This window comes from Micrasema longulum, unplaced genomic scaffold (genome assembly GCF_059751315.1).
Source record: "Micrasema longulum isolate JH-2025_06_02 unplaced genomic scaffold, ASM5975131v1 h1tg001779l, whole genome shotgun sequence".
NCBI classification, from domain to species: Eukaryota; Metazoa; Arthropoda; class Insecta; order Trichoptera; family Brachycentridae; genus Micrasema; species Micrasema longulum.
The window spans coordinates 28,207-54,269 of NW_028278954.1; the positions used below are offsets into that span (position 1 = coordinate 28,207).

At 35.3% G+C, this 26,063-nt stretch overlaps 1 protein-coding gene across 1 annotated transcript; it reads left to right on the forward strand.

Moving 5' to 3' along the window:
* Positions 1–5,911: 5,911 nt before the first annotated feature.
* LOC148274009 (uncharacterized) lies at positions 5,912–24,449 on the forward strand. The gene is made up of 8 exons (XM_088237752.1): positions 5,912–6,353; positions 15,883–16,156; positions 16,583–16,773; positions 18,704–18,971; positions 19,741–20,133; positions 20,478–20,659; positions 22,219–22,330; positions 24,065–24,449. The coding sequence occupies exons 1-8, from the start codon at positions 6,058–6,060 to the stop codon at positions 24,317–24,319; spliced, it is 1,971 nt and encodes a 656-aa protein (XP_088093878.1). The 5' UTR covers positions 5,912–6,057; the 3' UTR covers positions 24,320–24,449.
* Positions 24,450–26,063: the final 1,614 nt, after the last annotated feature.

Consider the following 26,063-nt stretch of genomic DNA (forward strand, 5'->3'; position numbering starts at 1 on the left):
TCTCCATCTTAGAACAGGCTGAGCTATGTTAGATGGAGACTATCATAAACAGAGTACACTCCGTTTTCATTTTATATTGATTCCCTGTTATAAAATATGTATACTAATTTTATGCAATAAATTTATAAAATAAAAAACAAATAATAAAATATGATGAATAAAATTTACATGAAACATAAATTTACAAAAATATGTTTCAATTGTGACACTAAATTAGAAAATGGAAATTGAGTTGGGGTAGAGGGGGGTTTAAACCTCGGATCCACAACTAGATTCAAATATTTTAACATATGTACAGTTTTAAATTTATGACATTACCTGAGTGCTATCATTTGATATACTGTTGGTAAATAAATTTTGGCATTGCAAAATCAACGATAAGGTATGCATATTTGTTATAAATTTCAAAAGTTGACTATAGAATCCTCTGGGAATGGATATGTAGATAAACCGTAAGGTAAATAAAATAAACAGATTAGTTCGTAGTTCCTACCTACAAACATATTATAATATACCTGAAGGTACAGATCGATTAAAAGTGCTGGCGCGTTCACAAAACTGATACAAACGCATTTTAAATCTATAGGTGTCGATTTTAAAAAAGTAGCTAATATTAAATTTAAACCAAATGCGCCATCTTCCTTTAAATCTCCCTTGGATTAGAAATTAGAGGGTTGTGTTTATGAAAAAAAAAACAATGGGTTATGAAAATGTAATTTGTTTTTTACTTTTATCAGAGTAAATTTTATGTTTAATATTTTGTGTTAATCATAATAGGAAATAATATAGTGAATTAAACTGCATTAAACAAGTTATATTGGAGAAAATGCATACACACCTATAGTATAAAAGAAAATATAATTATTTATTTACATAATTTCCCTTTCCGGGATGATCAATTATGATTAAATTTATGTGTATTATAATTAATTAAAAATAATATGTTAAATAACTAGCTTGATCCTTACCAATACGTTTCGTTTCCGTTCAGGTCATTCCTATAATAATGAGTGAAAAATATGCATTTGGCAACCATGTGTATTATATTTATGCGTAAATCTATATTTATAAGAAAAAAATTACGACAGTTAGAAAGCCAAAAAAAGTCATAATACAATACAGTTAAAAGATAATAGAATGTTTTTACGAAAGAAAAAATAACAGTGCCTACATCTACACGAGTAGATTGAATGAGAAAGTATATTTAAATACCAGTGGTCGTTTTACATTTTTTTCTAAATTCTAAGAGCTTTTCCAGAAAGGGTGAATTTGTTGCGATTCTCTCGTGAGTAATACGCGCGACCGTTGCGTTCAGAAGGAGCATACCAACGCGCGATCATTTGGGGACGAATTGATTCGAAATTGAGTAGAAAATATATAGTTGAACGAAGCGCACTCGGTCTGGAGTTCGCGCGTCAACTGGACTCAACATGGCGTCTCTAGAATCTCGACTAGCGCGCAATACACGCGAATCAAACATGAGTCTGGCAAAATGCACGTGATTTACGCGCGTATTTTGTATTCGTATGATGCTTGTGGACGCGATGTATTGGCGCCTAATATCTTGCTAACGCGCGAATGAATTTACGCGAAACGTTTCGCGTTGAATTCGCCCCTTCTGGACAAGCCCTAAGAGATCGTTTTACATTTTATTCTAAACTCTAAGAGCTTGTCCAGAAGGGGCGAAACGTTCCACGCGTTAGCGAGATACTAGGTGCCAATACATAGCGTCCACAAGCATCGCGCGAATACAAAATACGCGCGTAAATCACGTGCACTTGGCCAGACTCACGATGGATTCGCGCGTATTGCGCGTGAATCGAGATACTAGAGATGCCTTGTTGCGTCCAGTTGACACATGAACTTCAGAGCGAGTGCACATACCAAGTGCGATTCGTTCAACTCCATGTTTTCTACTGACTTAATTCGTCCCCAAATGCTCACGCGTTGGTACGCTCCTTCTGGACGCAACGGTCGCGCATATTATGCACGAGAGAATCGCAGCGAATTTGCCCTTTCAGGAAAAGCTCTTATTAAACCAACAAACAAAATAAACATAGGTCACAAAAAAGTCAATTCGCGTCGGTCGATCGACGGCTGATTACTGATCGGTTCGGTCAAACGCAGAACCAACCTGTATATATTTTATAATATCTGTCATCATGCAATTTTGGTACATCTGGGAAAAACGCCTCAATTTATTTAATTTATGGTATATTTACTATGTCGATTTTACCAGTAAAAATAATCATACCAGTAACAGCATCAGTAACCTACGACACCTTTACGCGATGGTAAAATAGATGCTTTCCATAATTGTAACTGTCGCTGTCTCCTTAAATAACGCTCCATATTGAGGGATGAGTTTTTTGAGGGATGAGATTCTGTGGGAAAACTATCTTACCCTGTATGAATTTAATTTTTCTTTTACGGTACTATTGTTTTTTTACAACTTATTTTCACACGCACCCGTAATATTATTCATGAATACATGCATTTTCATAACGCGTATGCCGTACGACGTCATACCGTGCGCTTATTCACAGATAGGTTGGTACTACACAAACTCACAAACGCGATGTGTAAATATATTGTTCGCGCCAGCTTTTGCTAACAGACCAGTACTAGACACAAGTACAAAAATACTAATCTTATCATAGTTTCAGAGTTAGCTTAAGTTTCTACAAATTGATAGAGATATACCTAGAGATAATGTAGAACTATTACTAGATATACCTACCGATTTTCATCACAAGTTTTTCTCAGTGTCCGGGCGGATGAAGATTACAATCAAGTTATTATTTATTTTTTTGCACCACAACAGGCCAGGAGGCCCGATTATAGTGGTGAATCACAGCACACATCACATATAGTTTTTGTGTTCTCATCGAGAATCGAACCCGGGACCTTCCATGTGCCACTACACCACGGAGGCCGCCTGTGTGTGTGAAATAGAACTAGAATCCCAGACGAAAGTTTTTGACTCGATGCCTTACTGTCGGGTAAAAATCATAAAAAACGAAATCGAATGGAGATAAGTTCGCCTCGCAGATTCCTGGAATGGTCAACACGAAATGTTAAAGGGGATTGTACCAAATATAATAATCCGTGAGGCGAAACATATGGGCGAAGGTGTAAATTTTAAATTCTGCAATGTCCTGCCGGTAAAACAACTTTGTGACTACAAATTGATTGTAGATCATTTTTTTGGTCCGGAATATAAAACTAAGAGCTCCCTGGTCGTTCCCCGAAATTCAAATTACTTAGGAGAGCGAACATTAAATTGCGTTATTCTAAGGTTGTTCAATGATCTCCCACAAACCATAATTAACATGAAAGATCTTCAAATTTAAAAAAAAAACTGAAGAAATATCTTCTAAATACTTTATAGTGCCTGTTTATAATTAAATTCGTAATTATAAAAATAAAATAATGTAAAATAAACTTGTCATAAAAAAAAGTGTCCCACCGAAAAGTCCTTAGACTTAGTGGGTAACAAATTGTTATATGTATTTTAAATTATTAAATAAACGCTGCTCTGCAGCACTGATACTGGAAATATGAATTTAAAATGTGATTTTATTTCATCGTTCTTGAACTAGCACCTGAAGCGTCAGGCTGATCAATTTACTTTCAAATATAAATAATTCACAATAAGCTGCACTCGGTGTACAGTGCCCTATGCACCACTGGGTGCTGATAGGATGATTTTCAAAAGCCCTCTCACGAAAAAGCATTGAAAATAAGATATTATTTCATTTTCAGTCTCTTGAAAGTGTATAAACCTTTTTAGACAAAATAACATTCTAGATACCTAATCCTAATACCTGCCTGCCTTTTTATCTGGACCAGACGGTGCGTAGGGCACTTAATGCTCTAAACCCACCTACTCGATTGATATTTCTCGCCGACCTCATCTAGAGTCGAACCAAGCGTGGAAGGCAAACTAACTAACACCACGAGGCTGACCAATCTCCACTCGATTTTAAACAGAGTCGCATCGAAAACACTCGTCCAGGGTTCTGATTCTATTCACATCCACACACAGAACTGTATTCTTCATTCTCCCCAGACACGGCAGATTATAACATACATCTACATATGTGAACATTTCGATTAAAACTATTAGCCATCCACTATCCCATTTTTAAATTATTTTTTATCAGTCATAAAATGTTAAGAATTTGCCATGACTTTAATTATTCTCTTTTTATTTTTAATGTTCTTAATAATAAAAACTTTTATTTTAACGAAATGAAATAATAGTATTTAAGTTGTTACTACTTTTTAGTTAAAAATAAATTACTTGAGTGACAATGTGAAATAAATTAACTGTAGTGGTTTGCCAATAAAGTTATTTTTTTACTTCTTAGGTGGGGTTAGATTAAAATACAAATTTTTAAATATTTGTTTAAAAGGAATAACCCGCTAAGCCCCTTTAGAAGCTTGTCAGCAGGTGGGAAATATGATATGGAAGGAAGTTATAAGAAATATGCCACAACACCCTGCCCAATTGAAAAAATATATTTCTTGGTTTTTTTTCTTGCAGTTAGCTGTCTTACCAACTGCACCACGTACCTATCTATAGTGTTGTTATTCTATTCACAATACAAATTAGTTAATAAGTATTTTCCCGATGAAATAATACAATTTTTCGAGATAGAAAGTAGCTAGTATCTATTGCCAGTTCTCCTACTACAAAACCAAAATGAAAAGCAAACCAAACTGTCCATAGAAAAAGCAAGTCAATTTTGAAAGACATTTTAATAATTCATTTCAAAATTATTCTTTTTGACATCCCACCTTACCGCCTACTCATTTTCAACTAATGTTGGTCATTGCTGATATCATAATAAAAAAAATCGTTGTATTTTTTATAAATTCGGGATTAAAAATAAGTATCCTATTTCACTCCTCACTTCTCCGACTATCCCTATGCCAAAAATTATGTCAATCGGTCGCCCCGTTGAGACGTGAAGGAAACACAAACAAACAAATAAACATTTTTTCGCATTTACAATATTAGGATGGATGGATTTAATAAGTAATTATAACAGTTTTTTTAAAACATTTTTCTAGAACTTTTTACACAGTTACAAAATAATCCTAGAATCGATATTTTTTTAACGTTGTAAAATTTTTGAAAATTTTCAGACTTTTATTGGAAACAACCTTTCCAAAAAATTCAAATATTTTGAAACCGATAAATAACAAATTATTACAGATACGAAACAAAAATATCAATGTTATTTAATGTCATTAATATAAGTAGGTACATATTTGATAGTTTTTACTAAGACCCTAATAAATTACATTGCAGTTCGTCTAATCGTCTAGCGTCACTTTCCCCAAACGTCTTTGATAAGCAATACAGGCATTATCGATAATCATGAATGTCTTTATCAAAGGACCGTGCTGAGATTATCATGCCTATTTACATTAGAGGTGAGATTGTATTAGGCGAGTGCGGAATGTTTTCAAAACTATGGATGGACCTTACTAAAGAATGCATTACCTAGCTCTAGCTTGAGAAATATATACACGACCTTATAATATTACAAACGTAGGTAAGTAATTTACTAAACTGATATCACCAGTTGAGTTTTGCTCGCCGTGCAGAGACGATTGTTTCAGTAGATATTACGTTGTAAAATTCGTTTAAGTCGTATGTTTAAATAATATCGTTATATTTTAATTTCTCAAACCATACGCCATTGTTTTCCTAAGGCATGTGCTATATTTTTCAAATGATCTAATACCGCGTAGATCGTGCAATTACAGTCAGAAATACAATTTTTACAGTGGAAATAACGAGTAAATATTTGTTTAATAACATGATTCACGTTTAAAATTTCACGCTAAACTTATTTGTTAGCTACGCCTTACGCCCTCCGGCGAAAAGCCTATTCAAGAATGATAACATAAAAGATAACCGCTCGATTTTATGATATATTCTACGATAAATTCACCTGTTATCAGAGGGGAGTGCTCATCATACAACTAACTGAATCATACATATTCTGTTGCAGTAGAAAAATATCAGGTTTACAAAATAAAATGAGCGGAAAATCGTCGGGAAACTTCGGCTCCGTTTCGGGAACGGGCAATTTCTGTGCGGTGTTGTGTGTTTTTCTTGTATTTTCCGGAGCCAGATGTCAAGCTCGGGAGCAGGTCGGTCCGGTAGACATCTGCGATATTTGCGAGTGCAATGCGAGTGACGAGGACTTGACGATTTCCTGCGGGAGAGATCTGAGCGAGGAGTTCCCCGCCCTGGACAAGGTGGAGTGGCCAGACAGACCGGCAGACAAAGTCATCGTATCCTTCGAGGGACTCGGTTTGACTACTGTACAAAAGTAAGAACATTTTTGTAATTACTAAGAACTAAGCGAAAATACTAAACATGTGTTTTTAGGAGCACAAATTAAAATTCATAAGTTTTTTATTGTGTATGCATGATAATTGGTAGAATTTCATATTTAAAATTGGTCAGGTATTCAAAATAAAACACATTTATTGGATTTAATTCTGCTTTTTTAAAAAAATATATGAGTATGTGACGCGTTTTGTCTAGTCAAAACATTATCAAACTGACTTAAATATTTACAAAGTTTCCTTATATACTAACAATAATTTCTGTTTAATGAAACAGGTGTGTAATAGTGTTAATAGTTTGTAGGGGTATTTAACAAGTATTCGGGATTTTTATATAGAACAAGAAAAGTAAAGCAATTAACACAAGTTGTGTCCGTTTTTTCAAATGAAGAGAACGAGGCGACACAACAAAAAAACAATTTAGTCAATTGTGTATTCTTCTTCATTCTTTTATAATAAATTTGGACAGAAGGAGTCGTCGAAAATGCTCACATTCACAAAAAAAACGGTTACAACTAATATTTACCAGTTAGCTGGAAAGGCTGCATTGTAATACATGATTTATTTATTTACTCTTTACATGTCTTTTGAGACGATCAGCGTAGCTATCGAGCAAATAAAACCTCAACCTATCGACCATTTTTCTATTTGATCGATTTAGAAAAAAAAACAGAAACGAGGAACTTCAGCCCCACGGGAAATAGACTACGAAAAATGTTTTCTTCCGCGCGGTAAAAATTAGAGCATTAAATTATACGGCAAAGTTTCTTGAAGATGCACGAAAAAAAAATATTTCAATAAAAATTAACTACTTCGAACGACGTCACTAGCTCATATGAATCAACCGATGATAAGGCCGTGCGTGAAAGATTATCGGTTTACCGTAAGACAACGGACCAATCGGCGGAACTGATCGAAAAGAAGCGGAAGAAAACCAACTTGAGACGCCACACGCGGAGTAATTTCAGAAATACGCAACTTTAAAAAATCATAACGCTGATAATAAGATGCATAAAAAATTTAAAAATATATTTTTGGCTTAATTTAAATTGTCTTTTAACAAATAAAAATAGACACTGAACTTCCTTATTTCCTATGTTTATTGTCAAATAGATAAATAATTATTTTTTTGTACCACAACAGCCCAAAAAGCCCTATCACAGTGGTGAATTAGGACAAAACATAAGAATTTGTAGTTTTAGGATTCCGGTCCGTGGGTGAGGCATGTGTCTCAGCCATTAAGTACACCGCAGAGGCCGCCGAGATAATATTTATTAAAGATATTTTAATGGTTATGTCCGTTAGTTAACTTTTTTTTTAATGAACGTCATTTTAAGGCAATAACGAGTGAGAACATGAGTAACTTATAGTAATATCGTAAATATTTGGTTTGTTACATTGTCGTGACTAGTTTTTTTCCTTACTATGCAGTTTTGAAAAAATATCAACGGCCAAACAGAACATTTCGGCTGATAAAAGAACCGAGGCCGGAGTCAAATTATTTTTAAAATCACGGAATAGAAACGCTTTTAAATTTCCCGCTATAGATTGACATTTCCTTAAGCTAGGGTTTCCTAGGACAGCGATGCCCGTATCTTTACGGCCGTAGTGCACGGTGATGCGGTGGACAGCCGTCGTAACGGTGACTAGAGAGTTGTTTCCTAGGAAAACGGTGTTGACAACACCGTTAAAAAATAAAACCACTCTCTAGCAACCTCTACGACGGCTGTCCACCGCATCACCGTTCACTACGGCCGTAAAGATACGGGCACCGCTGTCCTAGGAAACCCTAGCTTTAGCGTGCCGGAAATCTAGAAATGACGTATTAACGTCCTGTCAAAGCATAATATTTCGAAGATAAACAATAAAAACCTTTTTTAATACTACGTATATATATTTGAAAGAGTTTTTTAGTGAAAAATACATCAATCGGTCGTTTGATTTTCAAAATCATGTACCTAAAACTATTGTTCTTATTAGAATGATATTGGGAAATACAATGTAGATAGATACCTCCCTAGACGCGATTTTTATCAAAATTGCTATTTATTAAGTACCTACCTACTGAAATTTTCGGTTATTATTTGGAAAGACAATAAATCAATTACGTTACAAGTAACGTTATGCCACGAGGATTGTCTATGACTAACAAAAGGTGGCGGATGTGTTTGTCATTTGTCGTGTATTTTTCGCATTTATAAAAGTGATTTGTAAATAATAACGTATTAATTTAGTGTAATCCGTGTCAAAATAATTTTATTTAGTGTTGTGAATAATTAATATAAGTATTAATTAGTTTATTTAATTTGTATGTTAGTTTATCCATAACCTTCCACTCAGGTAACAATACAATCAGATATATTATTTTTACCTTGCATATTTTATTGTATTTTTTTTTCTTCTAAGTTCTATTTGGTCTTAGAAAGATGAACGAAATAGAAAAACCTCCAGATCCTCCAGACGGGTCAAGTTCTGACTCGTCTGGTGGCACAATGGAATCTGTTCCGGACGCCACTGAATTCGTAACTGTGGTCTCAAGGGCCAAAAAACAAAGGTTAATAAAACCAAGGAAGTCGAGTTCTGACTCAGACCGCGTCCTTCCTCATAAATCTCCCAGCTCACGACCAATTGTTTCTGCAACCCCAACCACATCGCAGGATACAATCATAGTAACTCCAACTCCCACACCTCCAAACAAAACACAATCCCGCATGTACAACGGAATGGACCGAGCTCCGTTCATCGTACATGTCACCAAATTCCAGGTAGATTGCGACACCCCAACCAACCTTTACGATATTGACTTTGGTCGCTTCCTCCATAAGAATAATATCCGGACGGTCTGGAACGGAATTAAATCTGTCGGCCGTAACCGAGTGTCTGTGGAGTTTAAGACAGCGAACGAAGCCAATTCGTTTGTCAAATCAGAAATTCTGAAAACAGCGAAATATAACGCATTTGTACCTACTTTCCAGGTTACGAAACAGGGTGTAACCAAAGGTATTCCCTCACACTGGTCCGAACAGGACATAGTGGAGAATGCTGAGGTACCCCACGGGTTTGGTAAAGTAATAAAGGCCCGACGACTGAATTATCGATCGAGAACAGGTGACGTAGTCGAATGGAAACCTTCCCGCACGGTTGTCCTGACTTTCGACTCCAAGGCACTCCCATCCCACATCTCAATGTTCAATGTCTCACTCCCCGTAGAGCTCTACGTGTTTCCGACTATCCAGTGCTACAAGTGCTGTAAATTCGGGCACACAAAAACCATCTGCAGATCTTCCGCACGCTGCTACAAATGTAGCTCTCCACATAATGGGGAGACCTGCACTGTAGCGGAGAATGCGCAAAAATGCCTAAACTGCTCTGGAAATCATTCAGCCATCAGCAAGATATGTCCAGAACTGAAAAGGCAACAGAACATCAAGCATACAATGGCCGATAAAAGCATCTCGTATGTTGAGGCTTCTAAGATGTATGGAAGAGCAACGGTTTCATATGCAGAAATCGCTTCCAAAGCGCCAATTCCCCAAAGACCCAAAGACCCTGTTAAACCTAACCCGTTAGTGTCTTTCCAGAAATCAGTGGAGAGGAAGTCGAAATCAGGAAAACTTCCTTCCAAATCCAATACTCCCAAACCTGATTCCTCCCTCCTTTTTTTCCCGAATGGACAACTTCCATTTGTGTCCAATGGAGGTGCTATCCCCAGCACAGGTTCATCACCCAATACATCATTAATCTCCACACTCCTAAATCTACTTCTCTCACTCCTTCAGAATAATCCTGAAATACCGTCCAACGTTGCCCACCAACTTCAACATATCAATTCAATTTTACATACCCACAATGACTCCTCCGATGAGGATTCTACAGTGGAACGCCCATAGCCTCCTTAATAAAAAAGAAGATCTTCTTCATACCCTGCAAGAAGAATCTATCTCTCTCGCGGCCATTTCGGAGACGTGGATGATCCCGGGATCTAATGCCAGGTTCCGGGGGTTCCATTGTCTCCGGGATGATCGCGATGATGGGAGGGGTGGGTCTGCCCTTCTCATCAAAAACTCCCTTCCCTTTACCCCGGTCAACGTCAAGCCTGCAGGTTGCCCTTTTCAAGTGACGGCTGCAAAGGTTAATGACTTGACTATCCTATCCATCTATATTTCCCCATCCAATAAACCTTCAAAGTCAATGCTCCTCTCTATGTTCCAAAAATTAACTCCCCCGTTCCTTGTTCTTGGAGATTTTAATGCTCATCACTCCCTGTGGGGCGCTCCGACATGCGACAGAATAGGAAGAGACATTATTGATCTTTTAGATGAGGTGAACATGTGTGTTCTTAATGATGGTTCCCCAACTCGTCTCCAACTCCCAAACCAACGACCCAGTGCTGTAGATTTATCAATCTCCAGCGCTGGAATAACATCATCACTGCATTGGTCCATCAAGGAAGACACTCTTGGTAGTGACCACTATCCCATATTAGTCGACATCATGTTCAGCTATAGACATTGCCAAAGTGGCCTATCCCCTGGGGGAAGGCGAAGACCGAGATACATTACGGAAAGAGTTAAGTGGAAGAACTTCTCTGATGACATTGAACTCAAAGTGAACGAGCTGCCCATTCCGACGAAAGAAAATGTAATGAAATGCTATGAAGCATTATCATCATACATTGTCGAAGCAGCAGACAGACATGTCCCTATAAAGCAAGGAAATAACAAAAGTAAACCTCCTCCCGCCCCATGGTGGGATAGCGAATGTGCGGATGCAGTTTTAAAAAGGAAAAGACTAGCCAAAGTCTACTCTTTAAACATGAGCCTGAAAAATCTATTGATTTTCAAACAAGCAGAAGCCAAAACAAAACGCCTGTTAAGAAACAAGAAAAGGGAAGGATGGAAAAACTTTTGTTGCTCTTTATCGCGAGATGTGCCAATATCGATCGTTTGGAGCATGATACGCAGATTTAGAGGTTCTTTCACTCCACCTGTGAGACGTCCTGAGTCTCTTGGGTGGGTTGAGGAGTTCGCCAACAAGTTAGCCCCGCAGACTGCTAATAACTGGAATGAGTCTCCCTATTGGTACCAGTTTACTGATAGAGGCTGGTTGGATCATAGCTTTAGTTCAGATGAACTGAAGACTGTTCTGACACGGCTTAAGGACTCAGCTCCAGGGATCGACGGTATCTTATATAGCTTCATACAACATAACAGTGACCTTACCCTCTCCTACATCCTATCACTGATCAATATGATCTTTGAATCAGGTAACATTCCCCCTTCATGGAAAACCCAATCCATCATTCCTATCCTTAAACCTAACAAGGACCCAAATTTTGGTACTTCCTACCGCCCCATAGCCCTCTCCTCCACACTGTTGAAAGTTGCGGAACATATGGTGAGACAACGCTTGGACTGGTTTGTGGAGAGCTCGAAAATTCTCCCAGAGTCTCAATTTGGATTTAGGAAAAGAAAGAGCACTATTGAAAGCGTATCGGTTCTGACATCCGATATCAGAGCCGCTCTGACAAATAAAGAATTCCTAATCGGTGTCTGTCTGGACATAAGTGGAGCATATGATAATGTTATAATACATATTCTGGAAGCTAAAATGCTACGAATTGGAATCCCGCGAAAGCTCACTTCTTTTATAGCAAACTTGATTCTCTCCAGAAAGGTAGAAATCAGTGTTCGCGGTCATGCTGTGGTGGAGAGAGAGTTGAGCAAGGGACTACCTCAGGGTTCTGTCTTGAGCCCGATTCTCTTCAATATCTATACGCATGACATCAGCGGAATTGTTCCCTCAGAGACAAGTTTGCTTCAGTACGCGGACGACTTCTTCATGTATGCATATGGGAAGGACCCAAAGAATCTGGAAAATGTACTAAATTTAGGTATGAGAAATATCAGGAATTGGTTAGTGGATCATGGTTTAGACCTGTCGACTGGTAAAAGTAATGCCATAACCTTCTGTAGACAGCGAAAAATCCCAACCATAAAAATTCAGCATGGAGATGAGATAGTCCCTTTTACGACCCAGATTAAGTTCTTGGGAGTAATTCTGGACACTCATCTTACATGGAACTCATACATAAATCATATAGTAAACAAGTGTCAAGCCGGATTGAATACGTTAAGAGCAGTCTCGCGAGTATGGTGGGGAAGCCACCCTTTTATACAGAGACTTTTTTATACTGCGTATATCCGGAGCCATCTCGATTATGCCTCGTTCCTTTTAGAACCATGTTCAAAAAAGAATCTCCAAAGACTCGACCGGATTCAATCCCAAAGTCTGAGACTAGTCATCGGAGCAATGAAGTCCTCTCCAATTAACGCTTTACAGGTAGAGGCCTCTGATGCCCCACTCGGAATGAGAAGACAATATTTGGCGGATAGGTTTTTGCTAAAATGCTCCGTCCAAAAGAGTAACCTGCTCCTCAAAAAAGTAAAATCACTCTCTGATAGTGTGACGTCATCATCTTTCTGGTCCCATAAACCGCTCCCTTTACTTGTCAACAGCTTTATTTTTTACAAATCTTTTGAATTTAACATCAACCCTAAAGACCTTCTTCCCCTTTATCGTTTTCCATTTAAAGTTTCTATATACGCCCCAAATATTGAACTCACATTTGGAGTTGAAAGCCACCTACAGCCCCGGTGTACATTTAACCGTATTCGGTCGTCAAGATGGATAGGTTGGAGAATTATCTACACTGATGGATCTCGGTCAGATTCGCCAACCCACACGGGTGCGGCCATATATTGTGAAGACGACGACTATCAAAAGTTGTACAAATTGCACAAGAAAGCTTCCGTATTTACAGCGGAATGTATTGCAATCCGAGAAGCTGTCAAATACGCTTTAAGCTCACAATATAGCAAGTTTCTTATCCTGTCGGATTCCCTGAGTGCCTTACAAAAAATCAAATCCCCTCCATCCTCTTATCCCGAGGATGAGCTCTGCGTGGAAACTCGATTTCTTCTATCTTTATCAGAGGCATCCAATAAGAGTATTGTTATGTCCTGGATCCCTAGCCATTGTGGTATTCCCGGGAACGAAAAAGTGGACGCGTTAGCAAAGGAGGCGGTCCACTCCGGGGATCCTGCCTATAGTAATTTACTACCACTAGGTGATCTCCTTGTTATGACGAAGGAGAAGCAACTTCGCACATGGCAAGAATATTGGGTAGCCTCCTCCCAAGCCAAGGGTAAACATCTTTTCAAACTGAAACCAAATGTATCAGAAAAACCTTGGTTTTCCAAAGTGATTCTGAACAAGTTTGAAACATCCTCCATATGCAGAATGCGCATTGGGCACTGCTGCAATGGTTCTCACCTGTTCAGAATCCATGTCCGGGACTCTGCCATTTGCGAATGTCAGCTAGATGAGGAAGATTTAAACCATATTTTTCTTGGATGCCCCATAAATGATTGTTATCCTGATTTCCTATCCGACCTCTCTGATATTAATATCCCATTCCCTATTCATATTCTAACTCTCCTGTCCCCACCCAATAAACGTGTATATAAAATCTTATGTAAATATCTAGTTGTAAATGGTGTAAAGTTGTAAATATGTTTTATTATTATATGTATATATTATATTTAATACTAACATACTAACTTGTACATATTATATTACTAAAACATGTGTATATATGTAAAAAACAAAAATACTCGACACTGGCCAGAACACCCGAATTGAGAAGTGAAAAGGCCAGGAAAAAAACGAAGAAGAAGAACGTTATGCCACAAATTCAGCTCAATGATTATATTTCAATACTTGATGTAAAAATGACACCGTGTTAATCATGCTCACACAGTAACAATAATATATGAAAAACGAAACATTTCTTATTTTCCGGACAAAAGGGTCTATTAGATTCTAGAAGGAAATCGGTCAGAAATTTCTATAATATCACAAATAATAAAATGTAGCAAATCGAAAATCACTTTGTACATAAATATTAATAAATATTATCGTTTTAAATTAGGTGCATTTTTATTATAGAATTATATTATGAGATTAGGGGCATTTTAGAAAAACAAAACGTTTTGAATCGGGTATTGTAGCTAATGCTGTGAACTCGCAGATCGGTGGCCTGAGATTCGAATTTCGCTCTACTACAACTTGATTCCTATTTTCTTACCAGTTCAAGATGGCCGCAAAATTAGAATATTTAGGGAAGATTAGATGGTAGAATAATTTGTAGAGTCATTTACTATTTATCCATATTGTGTTAAAAGTCTCATTATTGTTTTTTGCGATTTTATTTGTATGATTAAATTTTCGTTTGTATTTCTTTACTTTGAGTTTAGACGTTTAAACTTACTTGTGTATATTTTCCAAAATATAAAAGCTCGCTTACGGTTTTTAAAACATAAAATAAAATGTTCGAGTTTTCCGATGCCTTCCTATTTCCTATTGTAAAACGAAACGCGTCTCGCATTAAACTGCGTATTTTTGTGGGTAATATTATCATAATATCCTTTTCCGCACCCAGTGGTGCATAGGACATTGGTAAATCAAATGCGGCGTATTTCGATCATATATGCTATATGAAGGTTAGATGATCAGTCTTACGCTTCAAGTGCCAGTCCAGGAACAGTTAAACATTGCAGTTTGACAGACGCCGTGGCGTAGGCGGTTAGACAATCAACTGTCAAACTGGCGTCGCAGGTTCGAATCCCGCCAATTGCAAGAAAAAAAAGAAATATTTTTTTCCTAATTGGTCTGGGTTTTTATTTATATAACACTTTATATATCATATATAAGGGCGAGCATATTGCCTTAAGGTGTTGTGGTGTATTTTTAAATCTTCCTTCCATATCCTCTCCTTCCCACCTGCTGACAAGTCTCTAAAATAAAATCTTAGCGGTTAATTGCTTTAAATAAAAACGACCTTTAAAACCATTATTGATATATCGTTCATCCTCCCAGGAATCGAACCTGGGACCTCATGCAATAATGGTAGGCGAACGCGCCAACTACTCCACAATGAGGCGGACTTATCTCCTACAGCTATCGAGTCGAAAATCTTTGCCTAGGGTGCTGGTTCTATTTCACTCACAGCTGTATACTTCATCTGCCTGGACACAGAGAAATTTTAAACTGATATTAAACAGAGATAAATAACTTTTTCGAGAAGGAAGTTTGAAATTTATTCATAAGTTAGCCACTGATATCATTGTAGGCAAATAACTAAAACATGAAAAAAATTATAATAAACATAGACACAATACGAGAATATCAGAACAATATCACAAAGTACAACATTCCAAAACAAAACAAGGACAATTAAGACTAATAAATTGGGGACTGAAATTATACAATAAACTACCAGACAAAACTAAACAAAAGGCGTAAAAAATATAATTATCAACAACATAATAAATAAAATATTATACATTATTTTTCTAAAATGAATGTAATAATAAATAAATAAATTTCAAATAAAAAAAATAAAATTTGAGGCATTTTTCCTGTGACCGACTGATTGGAATGTTTTAGGTTGGCTCGCAACGACCGCGTGGTGTTCCTAAGCTTCAGCAACAACGCCATCCGCGGCATCTGGCCGAGGGCCTTCGGGGACGTCGCGGGGCTGCAGCAGCTGCGCCTCGCGCACAACTCGCTGGCCGAGGTCACCCCCGACATCTTCCAGGGGCTCGCCGCCCTCCGGGAACTCGACTTCTCCTACAACAAGCTCAGTGACTTTAACCCGCTGGACTTCGTGGAGTTGACAAACCTCGAGACTTTAATTCTCAGAGGAAACAAGCTAACTAAGGTGGGTATTGAATGAGGACGTTCAGTGATTTTTTTTTTTGCTTTTTGCAGAAGTTCTGAATTCGATTCTCGATAAGATCACAATAATTGAATTTAATTTTTTACTAGCCTCACTGTTTTCGATATCCCGAGTGTTCTGAGTAGTAAACTTGGATAGTTAGGACTAATTTATTTTTTCTTCTACTATTCTCGAGATGCTGGGTCTAGTTCCTGGCAGGGTGAATATAAAATATTGATTTTAAACCACCTCACCTTCATGTAACAGAGGACCGAAATATGTTGTATTTGGTTTAAAATGCAGTGCCTGGTGGTGGGATGATAATGATATAAATAAATACATTTTACCATTTGTTTCACTGAAATATTGTAATACGCCAATACTTCTACCACTTGTTAGTATTGAAACAAATCTGTGAAATAATTACAGATCCCCGTTGAAGCTCTCTCGAACCTCCCCTCTCTTCAAGAATTGGACTTGAGTGAGAACCGATTATTCGAGTTGAACTTTGGACAACCAGCAGACCCTGCCTATATACTGAGAAATCTCAAGTTCTTACAGTTGAGTTTGAACAAGGTGACAGTTGTAACAAAGACTGCATTTCAACAGGCACATAAATTGTAAGTTTATGCATTCTTTTCTTTATACGAGTATCTAAGTAGATTTGTCAGCCTCGTGGCGTAGTGATTAGTGCATCTAGCTACCATGCATGATATCCTAGATTCGATTCCTGATAGGGTGATATAAATAATCAACATTTTAAGTATTTTTTCCGTATCATTCCCTTTCCGCACCTAATAGTGCATAGGGCCCTGCATTGGTACAGTAATTGCAGTGTATCTTGATAATTTTATTGTTACATGAAGGTAAGATGATCACTTTTACACTTCAGGTACCAGTCTAGGGACTATGAAATATTCTAGTATGAAAACACCCTTTGAAATCAGTATTTTATATCAACCATATCGGGAATCAAACCCGAGACCAAATGCATGGTAAGCAAACGCGCTGGCCATTACACCACGAGGCTGACAATTCTTGATTTTTTCCCTATAACATTTCATTATTTTCCTAGACTGATATTTGCCTCTCAATCATATTATATCGATATTTATAATATAATGTTTAAAACAATAACTAACAAACTTTGTGGGATATTATTAATCGATAAATTAAAATAAATTTATTATGTTGTTTATGTACCACTTCAGTTTTTAATTATATTGAATAACCAACTAATTTCGCCAAAAACCTCTGTCTTCTTCATAGTCTTATTTTGTACATATCTGCTCTCCCTAAACTCACACATATTTTTTTGTTTTGCGGAAACTAAGTAGTGTGTATTAAATTTAATTAAAAAATAAAGTGGTAAATTTTAACAAAATTTCAATCTATTAATTTATAGTATGAGTTGTAGGAAAATAATCAACTTTTGGTTTTAATGTTACTAAATGTTCTTATATTTTAATAATTACACAGCTATATATACACAACAGTAAAACTACCTCCACATAGTGTCAGGAACGTTAACTTGAATGTGAACCTAGTTGTGGTCCTGAGGTAGTGTTGCATACTCACGGATCAGAGGTCTGAGTTTCGAACCCCGCTCGACCGTAACTTGATTATCATTTTCAAATAGTGAGTTATTTACAACTTGTGGAAAATGCCCCCAAAATTAGAATATTTGGGAAAATCATAAAAATGCAAATATTAAATAAAAATATAAAAAAATTGATAGCCTTATTGAGATTTATTTTCATAAAATGTTAAGCCCATAAACACATTCATACACTTTTACATTCATATAAATTATATGAAATATAAATAAATACATACATAATATGCAATTCAAGAAACGCAGTATGTCGAAATAAACTAATGTGCAGTATTTAAGAAAAATAGAAGGTTTAGAAAAATACATAATATAAAGTTTTGAGAGGCTGTAGCACATATGGTTAATCGGTCAACTGTGGAACTGGCATTGCAGGTTTGATTCCCGCCAGTTGCAAGATAAAAATCCAACATAGATGTTTTCTCAATTGGTCTGGGTGCTGTGGTGTATTATCCATAACTTCCATACCCTCTCTTTCCAACCTACTGACAAGCCTCTAGAATAGAGGCTTAGCGAGTTATTCCTTAAATATAGATTATGCTGTATATGAGAGAAAATGCTATATAAGATATTAAACATAAAAAAGGAGATAAATAAATAAAATGGAAAAAAATGCAACTTATAGAAATACAGTATCAAAATACATTTGAAACAGATAGGTACATAATATTAAAATATAATATAATATAAGCAGTTTTTTAATTAATCTAATTGCTTTATGAATAAACAAAACAGTCTGTCAATGTTAATTTCTGCAAAGCGAACATAAACATTTCTAATTATACGTAGAGATACTACAAAGTGTAAGGCTGGTCAGATTCTCTCCTTTAAAATTACAAACAATAGAGCCTACTGTGATGGTGTACCAATGCAGTTTCCTATCCACCATTAAGAATTATGAATGAGATGTATCCCAAATATATATTTTATTTCTTCAGGGAGTATTTAGATTTGTCCGACAACACAATAGCCTCAATCGAAGATGACACCTTCAGCGACTGCTCTTCCCTGAAAGAGTTGCTCCTCGCCCACAACAGTCTGGCGGGGCTGAGCTCCCTGCCCTCCTCCCTGCTGCGCTTGTCCCTGCGCCACAACTCCATCACGTCCTGGCCGCAGCTCCCCGATAGTCTGCAGGAGCTGGACTTCTCCAAGAACCAATTGACAGAGATTTACAATGAAAAATCAATCTCGCTCAATTCACTACAAGTAAGAATGATTTGTTGAATAAATAAAACATAATGTGGGAAGAACCTCAGATGTACAAGTATTTATATTATATTATTTACTTGTTCTCGAAATGTTTAATAATAATTTGCCGTATTCTACAGAATTGCAAAGCAGGTTTCCATAAAGGGCATCTTTTTATGCCCATGGAGACCCTTATATTACAAAATAATATTCAAAATAAATAAATACAAAATAATATGTTCAAAGAAGGTCTAATACTTGTTAAGATCTTCATTATAGAACTCTCAAAAATGAGAATCAAAGTAAAATAAGCATAGTTTTCTGTTATAAATTCAACATTTACCGCTTCTGTATTTACCACTTTACAAAACTGCGAAACAAACCTTCAAATACTGACTTTGGACTTCCTGTATGATAACTAAAAATTATTTCTCTAATGTGTCAGTTGTAAGTAAATGGACTGAATAAGTCCGTAAATAAATAGATAAATTTTAGTTTCATAATTATTTTTTTCTCCTTTTTTAGGGCCTTTTACCAAAACATGATAACATCAACCAAAAACAAGATAAATTTATTTACAATAAACATAAGAACAACACAAACAGAAAGGAATAACAGTATAGACACAAACAATAGACAAAAAATATATATGTACAAGAATAACTTGTAAAAATAAACATATACCTAACTAAACTAACAAAATTCCTAAAAGATAAAACTCAATAACTAGAAAATTTACAACAAAATAATCAAAATAATAACAAACATAATCTTATAATTCTTTCAGGTAATGAACATATCGGGCAATATGCTGTCATCTATGGAGATAACTCGGCCACTCCCAGAACTACATATTCTGGACATCTCCTACAACCATTTCCAAAACGTTCCGGCAGTTCTGAGTACTGCCACATTCCCTTCTCTCGACATTTTCATCGTCGACGGAAACCCCATGAAGAAACTCATTTTCCCGAGTGAAATAGAGTTGAAGATGATCTCAGCAAACTTCCTGAGTGAAGTGAGCAGTATAGATGCATCGTCTTTTGTTAAAGTTCGAGGAAAAACTAGCCCGGACCTAACTGAGGAGTTATCCTCAATCTGTGTGGATCTGAGTATCTCAAACTGTCAGAGTTTGCATATTGTTCATGAAAACTCCTTTCAAGGGATTAAACTGTGCCATGTAAGTATTAAATAATGTTATCATCATGACTAATGACTTCATCATTATTAACATTAACTTATATCCATCTATGCATCGGTGATGGCAGTCTAAGGACTATGAAATATTGCAGTGAAAAAGCACCCTTTCTAATAAATATTTTGTTTGTAACGGACCTCATGCATGATAGTCAAACACACTTCATCATGCTAACCAACTACGAGACAGACATAAGGGGGTCTAAGGCCTGTAGAATATAAGATAACAATAGTCTTTTTATTCTTATAATATATGCATGGATCTTAAATATTTTAAAAAACAATTACATTTCTAGTATTCTTATCAATTGATGATTTGGATTTCAGCTAGATCTCAGTAACAATAACCTCACAAGTTTGTCTGAGAACGTAGCGGACTGGGACAGTATGACGCGGGGAGTGAACTTACAAAACAATCCGTGGGATTGTGAATGTTCCCTGCAGTGGATGCTGGACCGACTTCTCAAAAAGCTTTACACTGAGCACCCCATCTACCTACACGAGTTGAGGTACTAAAGGACTTGTTAAAAAAACAGTAGAAAGTAATTAAAAGCATTGTTGTTATTATGGCTTTTTTATAATGGTAACAATTTAAAAACAAGCAACTTTTGACACATTTTATGCGGGCATCACTACAATATAACAGGTTAACACTGCGGACAAAAATAGGCAAAAAATTAAATAATTACTTTTTTATAAAAATCTCCTAAATTATCATTTCAATGAAACATTTTTAATGAAATTTTGAATACACACTCACCATATATTGCTTATTTATTTATTTATTTGGTTTACAAACAATGAAAATAATACATAATACACATAAATATTGAAACAATAAAAAAAATAGACACTACTTATTTTTGATCAATTACATGTAAACACCAACTAAATACATATTTATATAAAATGAGCAAAATAAATTATTAAATTGAATTTAAATTATTGCAAAAAAATATGACAATAAAATATATAGGTATTTGTCGCAAAACGACGAACAAACAACTCATTATTGTAAAAAAACACAATCCGAAAATTTCGCCATTCTGTTCACCAATCCAAAAAAGAAGACAAATATAATTTATCAATCTTCTCCACAAGCTTACGTTTCTCATGAGACCTGTGCAAAAGTATGTGTACGGAAATGAAATGACAACTTATCTTACTTTGTATTTATGTGTGTGTAATTTGGAATCTTAAAGCATAGAAGTAAAATACTCAGAGGAAATAATCGAGTAGATCTACCTTTCCCGCCTTTAAAAGTGGTGCTGGCGTAGCGGGTATTTCTACCCTTCCCGCCGATAAGCACCAGTCGGGCGCGCGGCTAGAACTACCTTTCCCGCATAAAGTGTGTTCATTTGGTGTTGTAATGGTTCCAATTTCAATTGTTTTCTACTGTTTTTTTTAATATTTCAATATTTAAAATTTATTAAAAGATTTAGACAGTTGCAGTATTTCTTACTTTTCAAACTCTCAAATCAAAAGATCACATCCGGCTTAGCCTGTCATTCCTTCCACAGACTCTGTCTCTTGTAACTTAGCTGCATCGCATTCTACCTATGTTGAGATTCGCAATAGGGATATATCACCTTTTTTTAACAATTTCAAATTGATAAGGGTCTATGAAATACTGTCGACTAAAAAAAATTTTTACTTTTTACTTTTTAGTAGCATAAAAAGTATATCATTTTTAGTTCCCGCAAAAACGGTTCATTTCCATTGGCCACGCTCAATATGTCACGATTCACTAAAATTTTGAACTTTGTTTGTTACCATTTAAATTTAAATAGAAAATTGTCACGAATATTGACGTCACAATTGCAAGGCCAATCATGTTGCGTTTTTGTGGAGACATATTTTTTAACAATTTTATTTTAAAAGTTATGCATGAAAAGATTTCTCCACAATATCCACATTGATTTTGAAAGAACAATTAATTTTTCTAAATCCATTTCATATAGTTTTATCTGTGATATTTCCCCATTAAACAATGTAAAAAAACTTTAGTAAAAAGTGGACCACTACAGAAAAATCACAAAGTTGAAAGCTCATAAATGTACATTTTTAGATGCCAGTACCCACGAGCTCTACAAGGCCTCCGCCTCGTGCATTGGTACAAGCGAGGAGAGAATGCACTCTGTAAAGGAGATCAAGGACTGGAACATTCTTCTAACTATGTTGTAAGCCTCTACCTTGTGGTAGATTTTCTCTGTCTTATTAAACTGTATTTTTTAATGTGACTTTTCATCAATCAGAATAGTACTTTTAAGCTGCAAACATCAAACAGCTATTAATAATTATTATTATTTAGGATTGTGTGATTTTTATATGCAGTGCAAAATAATAATAGTACCTGACTGCCTACTACTGTATTATACAAGTTTAATAAGCTATACTGTTGTTTATCAATATGTTCAAGTAATTCTTCTGACTTCTTCTTCTTCACATACCAATTTTTTTACAAATTTATTGAATTGAATCCGGGTTATGGTTTTACAAAGTTCGGGCAACACATTATACAATATTTTGGGTCTTAAAAACCTGAAAGTTCTTTGCCCAAATTCAAAGTTTGGAGTAGACCCCATGACCCATTCTCCAGTTTGACAGGAGTCAACTGGTAGTGTGGGAAAGCTACTTTTGGGATTTGGCAGAAGAATTTACCTTTATATACATTTTAATTATATAAATATACAATTGAATTATACCTAAAACCCCGAATTCCTCAAATAACTGGGCTCTTTAAAAATAATTTTAATGATCGAGCATGATTTAATGATGATCAGACATGGTCATATTTGATAAAAAATATCAAGTAAAAATATTTATATTGATTGAACATTAAACCCAGACATCTCAAAAACATTTTAAAAACTAAGAATTTTTTGAAATTTGATATTTTATTACTAGAAAAGCCACAGCTATAACTGATATTCTCTGGTCGATACAGAATATTTACATGATAATGTTATTTTGTAGACCATATATTATTCAATTCAGTTTACGTTGTGGCGTTTTTATGTAATCAAATTTGACAAAATCATTTTCAATCTAAAATTCCACTAACTATCCACTATCACAATTATCAGTGGATTTCTATAGTTGGAATTACAATCATAGTAATTAATTTATTATTGACAGTAGGTATTACTTTTCAGTTTATTTAATTGAACTCTCCCTTCCCAGTGATGTGTAGGTAGTACACATTGCATCTAATAACTTTAATATGTCTATAAAAATAATAAATTCTGGGATAAGATTTTCGGTATTCCGCCGTAATACATTTACGTATCGGTTGAAATATATATTTATTAAATAATTCATGCTTATTAGGAACAGAAAAAGCATTTTATCACCAATCAAAGATAAATCGCCAAAACAATAGAGAGTTTACCAATGTGTCGCACATCGCGATGTATGAAGTAAAAGAGTACCGAATATATCATTGTCTCACACACTCTTTACATCTCACTCTCAATATTACAGGTATATATGGGAGCGAGAGAGACAATTTTACGTGTCACACGCGCGAACATCAAAGTTGCCACTATTTTTGCCAGACGCCAGTCAGCTAGTGAGTAGCTTTCTAGATTTCGTTAGGGGCGGTTCTTTCGCCTGTGCTGCGACCATGAGATTGTTTTTTTGTGTGTTTAGCAAATTGATTTAATTTCGATCACTTTTGACTTCAACTTTAAATATATATTCCATTTATCCGATTTAAAATCTCTTATTTTTAGCACGTTTAGTCATTACACAGCATCGTAACGCGAGGATGTTTTTGGCACAGTAAGGGAAGGGTTAAAGAATTACACTACCGAAGTTTCGAGAGAGTACTCCTATAAATATTTCATAATAATTTAGCATGAAAAGTTAAAATTGCTAAATCAGTTGATTAATTCAAATACATACTTTCCCAGCTAATGCAGTCCACCAATGCAGAATCCGGAGTAAACATCGTCATGGGGAGCGGGACCCTGTTCATTACCATCCTGGTCTGCATCATTGTGGGCCTTCTCCTTGTGGTGTCCCTCATAGTGTACCTGGTGCGGGGGAAGTACCGCCACAGCCACCGCGTGCGAAGGCAGATGATGAAGAAGAGACAAGAGATGACCGACGCCAAGAAACTCAACTCTGTCACCAAGGAACAAAACGAGGCCTTAAACAGAGTGTAGTTCCGATTTGATCGCCGACTGCCATCCAAATTTGGTAGACACTATTATTTATTGAAGTGCTGTCACTTCCCTCGGACTATGACTTGAAATTTGACAAGGTTTTACAAACTTACTGTCAACTTTGAAAAACCTTGTTATTTGTTCTAGCTCAGCGCAGGAAATTTCTAACCAGTTACATAAAAACCAAAACATAATCTGTTCTAGGTATAAAAATTATAATATTAAATAAAACTACATTATTTTATTTAGATTATTTCCTTTCCAACTGCAGGGTATCTTTATTTGTTTTATCAGAGTATTTTTTGTTACACGAAGATAAAATGAACAGTCTTCACCACTTCTACCTACTTTAGGTGCCAGTCCGAGGACTATGAAATATTCCATTCCAGAAACCTCTTGCATGGTAGGCAAACATGCCGACCATTAGAACACGAGGCGGCTATTTGTACATAAATATACAAAAACATAACTAAGCAAATTGCAGGAAAAAATCCATTAGGTAATGTAACATATTATGCATTGTGTTCCTATGATGTTCCTATGATATTTCACTTTTACATAATTATCAAATGCAATGTTTGGTTTTTTTTAACAAATCTATTCATTTGCAGTTTTTGAATGTAGATATACTTTACAATGTAGTTTTGCATGAAGAATTTTAAATTTGAGCTCCATTTTAAAATACATATTGCGATGAAAGGAAAATTTATGCTATGAATTGGGTTAAATGCAGAAATATATTATATGAATGCACAGTGCATTTGAATGTTTAATAACCCTATAAATATGTAAATATAGTAAACATTTAAAAATGTTCCATCACGCATACATAAGCAAATTTTATTCAAGGTTCGAATGGATCGTAGAATGTCTATGTAATCTGTTGATTAGAAAGTTTGAGGGATGAGATAAATATATATATTTTACTGTGAAAAATAAGTGAATTTTAATGTTTTTTAAAATGATTACAACTTTTATAAGAATCGAACTACAGTCATGTAAATACATGTTTGATATTTTAGAGTGTACCTTCATAAATCCAAAGATACCTGTATATATATAGACATTTTATGTGATTGGTAATAATCAATCAATAAGCAAAAAAGGCAGGTTTTTGTCAAAAAATCACAAAATTAGTCAAATATGTGGTAATGTTCAATAATAAATTTTGAACCATTTTAAATATATATAGCAATGAGCAGTACCTGCAATTGATAGGTTTTTTTAATTTTCATAAAATTGATAAATACTAAAAAGTTTCATATCTCAAAATATGAGTTTTGCTAATATGTAATTGCCTTTTTACTTATGACTCCAGAATAGCATTCGAATACATGATTTTTTTTATTTATTTTTGGATTCAAACAAAATATTAGATAATAGTTACTTATTACACAAATACTTTAACGAAATTGACTGATAGTTAGAGACAAATTAATATTTTTTAAATGTAAACTTACATTAATATTATATAGTTTTAAGAGTATAAATATGTACGTAGAAGTGATATGTGATAAAAATCATAGTTACCGATAATTCATTTCTACTTTTCAAATATTTGACAGTAAGCATGTTTTTTAGAATGCCATATGTAATTATTAACGTCATAATTTAGTTGGTAACTACTGTAAGTTGTGAAAAATCAATTGTATTAGTATTTTAGAAAATAAGATGATTTTTATAAGTAAAACCATAAAACTTTCAAATCTGTTAATAAATTAACTGTAATTTATTATAGAAATGA

Coding starts and splice junctions, on each gene's coding strand:
- LOC148274009 (XM_088237752.1), top strand. CDS start 6,058: ATGAGCGGAAAATCGTCGGGAAACTTCGGCTCCGTTTCGGGAACGGGC. Junction 20,660..22,218: donor ATCTACCTACACGAGTTGAG/GTACTAAAGGAC, acceptor GTACATTTTTAG/ATGCCAGTACCCACGAGCTC. Junction 22,331..24,064: donor AACATTCTTCTAACTATGTT/GTAAGCCTCTAC, acceptor ATACTTTCCCAG/CTAATGCAGTCCACCAATGC.